The sequence below is a fragment of the Monopterus albus genome, unplaced genomic scaffold, assembly GCF_001952655.1.
Source record: "Monopterus albus unplaced genomic scaffold, M_albus_1.0 scaffold135.1, whole genome shotgun sequence".
Classification (NCBI taxonomy): domain Eukaryota; kingdom Metazoa; phylum Chordata; class Actinopteri; order Synbranchiformes; family Synbranchidae; genus Monopterus; species Monopterus albus.
In genome coordinates this window covers 218,655-223,775 of record NW_018128015.1, presented here as the reverse complement: position 1 = coordinate 223,775, position 5,121 = coordinate 218,655, and the positions used below count along the sequence as shown (strand labels likewise).

The 5,121-nt window shown below is 44.1% G+C and overlaps 1 protein-coding gene across 2 annotated transcripts in view; it reads left to right on the top strand.

Moving 5' to 3' along the window:
- The window catches only part of mzt2b (mitotic spindle organizing protein 2B), a 5,571-nt gene extending 3,358 nt beyond the window's left edge, over nucleotides 1-2,213 (top strand). For both annotated transcript variants that reach the window (XM_020613557.1, XM_020613558.1), the window contains one exon: nucleotides 1,538-2,213. In XM_020613557.1, the coding sequence (XP_020469213.1) occupies nucleotides 1,538-1,683 (146 nt within the window). In that variant the 3' untranslated portion in view covers nucleotides 1,684-2,213. The remainder of the gene's footprint in view (nucleotides 1-1,537) is intronic.
- Nucleotides 2,214-5,121: the final 2,908 nt, after the last annotated feature.

Sequence of the window (5,121 nt, the reverse complement as noted above, 5' to 3'; positions counted from 1 at the left end):
GTTTGAAGTTTGCCACTGAACATCTGACTGATTCAGAGGAAGACTGGGTGAAAGTGTTGTGGTCAGATGAGACCAAAATTGAACTCTTTGGCATCAACTCAACTCGCCGTGTTCGAAGGAGGAGGAATGCTGCCTATGGCTCAAAAACACCGTCCCCACTGTCAAATATGGAGGTGGAAACATTATGCTTTGGGGGTGTTTTTCTGCCAAGGGGACAGGACAATTGCACCGCATCAAAGGGAGGATGGATGGGGCTGTGTACCACCAAATCTTAGGTGAGAACCTCCTTCTCTCAGTCAGGGCATTGAAAATGGGTCGTGGTTGGGTATTCCAGCATGACAATGATCCAAAACACACGGCCAAGGCAACAAAGGATTGGCTCAAGAAGAAGCATATGAAGGTCATGGAGTGGCCTAGTCAGTCCCCAGACCTTAATCCCATAGAAAATCTGTGGAGGGAGCTGAAGGTTCGAGTTGCCAAACATCAGCCACGAAACATTAATGACTTAGAGAGGATCTGCAAAGAGGAGTGGGTCAAAATCCCCCCTGAGATGTGTGCAAACCTTGTGGCCAACTACAAGAAACGTCTGACCTCCATGATTGCAAACAAAACCAAGTACTAAAGCACGTTTTGCAAAGGGATCAAATACTTATTTCATTCATGAAAATGCAAATTACTTTATAACTTTTTTTGTAATGCATTTTTTGTTATTGTTGTGTCTCTCACTGTTCACATAAACCTACCATTGACATTGTAGACTGATCATTTCTTTGTTAGTGGGCAAACTTACAAAATCAGCTGGGGTTCAAATCATTTTTTTCCCTGACTGTATAAGGGGCTTCATCAAGAGGGGCAAAGAAAAATCTACATTTTATTTTCTCTGATTCCAGCCATAACTTCTTGCGTGTGTGTACATTGTAATTCCTCTTCACCAAATGTGCTCCACCAACTGAACAGAGAACTAAATTCTACACTGTGAGCAAACAGTGCACTAGTATGGAGGCAAACTGAATTCTTTGTCAGAAGAAGGCCACATCTGGATCCAGTCTGAGTCCTCTGGCTGCTTTTAACCCTCTCCATGTCAAACAACCAAACCCATGTTAACCCTGGTTGTTGCTCTGTCTTTGTCCCACTCTCTCTGCGCTAAAGACGCCACCTCTTCAACTACTGGCTGGAAAAACCCTTCTTCTAACCTTGGCTAGGCGGCAGGCGGGGCTGATTTACAGACCGTACTTTGACAACACGGTCACTGGGGTTATCAGGCAATGTTGAGACGTACTGAATAATCACAATTCCTAGTTGCAAATATCACTTTCTAGTCACTTTCCGGTCCTTGCTGTAGTCAGGTGTGCAGTGTTTTTGCATGCAAACTGTATTGAAAGGGACACTGAAACCATTTCTGCTTCTGTATGCGAGGTGCTGGTTTTCATTTGAGTCCTTCCTTGTCATCTCCATCACGTGTGAAAGTGTGATGTGAAGAAGCCACAATCATCATAACCTAACAGACATCTCCTAACTTGGTGCTCTGTGTCATCAGTGCGCAGTAAATCTGGAGCGAGCCATGGTGAGAAGAGCCGAGAGGCTTCTAGCCAACGAGTGCAGCGGCAGCCCAGCGCCACCAGAGGGCAGAAGACCAAGAGCTCTGGCAGCAGCAGCTCTTCATCACAGATAAACTCCACATAAGACTCAGGAAAAAGTGAGGTCAGGTGTAAATATGTAGCTTTCTTTACCTTTAATTTATGTGTATGTTTTACTGTGATTGAAAGGTTTTTTAAAAAACAGGTTTACTCACTTACTGTAGTAAAAGTTTGGTTTTATTTGGCCTGGTTTTGATGTAATTGTTGCCTCCACCTCAGTGCAGTAAATGGAAGTTTATTGTGCAATAATTATATTTAAAAGTTAAATTTTCTGATCCAGTTTTTCGATAGAACCATTTCTTTGGTTCAACATAATTCTCAGTGAGGTTTGTGATGAGAAATAAAAGATACATACTACGGATGTTAAGTGAGAAAATATGAAATGTATGTTTTATCAAATCTGGATAAACCAGCTATTTAAACTTCTAACACAATGTCACCTCAGTCCTGTTCTAGCAGCTGTTACTTCTGTCTGGTAGCTATGTAGCATCCAAACAACTGAGACTGACACACGCATTGTATGTACTGCACCGTTTTATATAATGATGAAAATTTAATAAACTAAATGACACTGTACTTGATAAATTCTCTGTTTTTTAGAATAGTTTTTGTTAATAATTCACTTTTTTTCTCCTGATTGCAATTTTCTTAGTCCCTTTTTGAAACTCTCTTCCAGGCATGTTTGACTTTGTATAATAACTTGTCTGAGAAAGGTTGATTTATATTTATTGTTTATTAGCAACTCAAACATTGATTCAGTCCAGACTCCATGAATATGCAAAACATTTTCTTTTTAACAATTTATCAAGTGACGGGGTGGACGCAGTGTGAACGGGGTCGGTCATTGTGGTGAATGTGTAGAGAACTGTCTGCTGAAGTTGCAGCTCTGCTCGACTTTAAGGAGGTTTACAGTGAGTTTCAGCTGATTCTTCAGTGTCCCACTTCACCCTCGCTGTGACGTCTGCTGCAGTAGCAGAGAAAAGGCTCTCACAGCTCAGTGTGCACCCGCTGCTCAGGAGTTATGTTCACATTTTGTTTGCACTATAACCAAGTGGCCAAAATTCTGGTAGGACCATGATTATATGAGCACAGGAACATTTCCCCCATCACCAGATGAATGTAAAAACAGGCTTGTGGTGTCAAACTGCATTACAAACCTCTGAAACAGTCTGAACAAGAACTGAATGTTATCACCTCTGCAATGGAGGCTTTGCTGTAGGACTGTTGGATCCCTTCCAGCTAGTTGAACTTAAAAAGGTCAATGCATTGTCATACTTTTTGCTCAGAGAACCTTAGTCCAGCAACTTTACACACACAAAAATCATTCAAGACACTGCAACTGCAACAGCAAAAGGCAAAGAAGGCCTGGCTTCTTTGTGTAACAGAATGGAAGTCCGTCTCCTTCATCTGGCACTAGACGAGCACAGCTGCTGTCTTTTTCTGCACCACTGGCTGATAATCTGGTCCGAACCTTGAGGAGTGCAGGTTCCTGTGTGGCGGTGATGAAATGGTGTCACTTTCAGGAATGCTCACTGCTCTTGATGTGAGTCTCTTCTACTCTCTGTCATGGTCTTATTGATTTTTCTCCTGTTCTGTGATTGTGAGATTGTGCAGAGTACAGGTATGAGGAGTAGATTTGATGCTCGTGCCTCCGTTGGTCTGAGTTGTGTTACTTTTGTCACATGGGGGCAGTAGAAGCTCACCGCGTTGAAGGTTGTCACCCATTGTGCCCAAATCAGTTTCAGAAATCAGCTTTATTGTCATGAATGAAAGTGAATCCTAAGGGCATGCATTTTGTGTGTGTGTGTTTGAAACAAGGCATCCATTCATTCACAGACAGAACATGTCAGAGGTGATGCAGACACACGGAGAGGGGAAATATTGTGTGTGTGTGTGAGACTGAGGCAGGACTTTATGTAGCTGCAGGTCTTTTATGTGGCCGTTTGTCCTGTTTATGTGTTCCTGCCTCTCCTCTGCGCTCTGCATTGATGGCAGCGTGCCTGTAATTGATGGCACCATATTGCTGTGGTGTAGCAGGTTTAATGGGGCTTGACAGAGCAAGGGAAAGCAGCATGCAACCAGGGAGGGAACTTAACCCTTTCACACACACCCCACCTTCCAGCCGTGTCCCTCCCCGTTCACTGCCGCCACCCTCGCCTGTTCTCCCGCTCTCTGCGCCCTCCCTCTGCACATCAGTGCATGCAAACACAAATGAGAATACAAATAGGCCCTTGGTGATTAGCTTGTTTACAATTCCTACTGTTATCAGTGGTCATGGTAATGGCAGTTTGGTTCATGATCAAGGAAGCTCAGACACCCCTCTGACTCCACTTGTGAAAATAAATACTTGCCAGCTGCTGCTGCTCTCCACTGTTTTGCTTGGAGGAACCTAAATGTGTTTGACAAAGGTAAACGGCTGGGAATTTATTTCCTCCAACTTGCTGCCAAGCTGTGGTTCCTTTTCTGACCTACAGGGGTCAGTGTGGATCCTCCCACCTCCTCGGACTTCCACAGGCATCCGCTCCAGCATTTTAGATGTGTTTATTTTCTTATGAGGGAATTTCATAGCCAGTGCAGACTCTTCCATTAAACAGGGAGTGTTTTTTTCTTCGCTGAGATGCACCGCACACACTCATGCATGTGAATTTGTGCTCGTGCATGTACACACTATACGCGCCATTAATCAATAGAGACAATGAAACCATGCTATTGTGTGTGAGGCAAGGTGAACGGCACATTGAGGAATGAGCTAGTCAAAGCTGTTGGCAAATCATTAATGTAAGGTGTTGGTCTAAACCAAGTTCTAACACTCTCTCTGTGCAAGCTGTTCCCAGGTGACAAAAAACTGGGGAGAGACACTATTTTAAGAGCTGATATCACACCTCCCTTTCTGTTTTTTTTTTTTTTTTTACCCCATCACTTGTATTCCCTGGTGAATCTCTTTCTCTGTGAGAGCACTTGGGTGGGGTGTGGATGAATATCATTCTGTTTTCTTTCTCTTCTCCGTCTTTCCTCCTCTTCTCGGTTATTATCCTTTCCTGTGAACTCTTAGTCCACATTTCTCTCTAAATTTATAGGCCACGTTCCCTCACTTGTTGTTGCTCTACATTTACTCCCCCCTCTGTGACTCTCCATCATCACACCGCCCTCCTCACCTCCACTCCCCACCATCACTCTCCTTGCCAGGCCGGCTGCAGATTGGCTATTTCCTGCACGCGCCCAGTAGAGCCCTTATCAGAGGTAGAGTGCTGATTGTTGGTCTGTCTCTCAGGCTGACTGACAGTTCGGGCTGCGCTGCTGAAATGCCTGATTTGGTCAATGTTTGTCTGTGGTGCCTTATCTCCACACCTTATATTAACTGCCTTGACAGTATGTGCAGGCAGTCTCTCTCCATCTTGTTGCACCGCCCCACCTCCCTCCATCCTCTGTCTCTATCTCTCTGTACGCTCTCCTACGCACTATAGTCTTTCAAACAGCAGCTAAA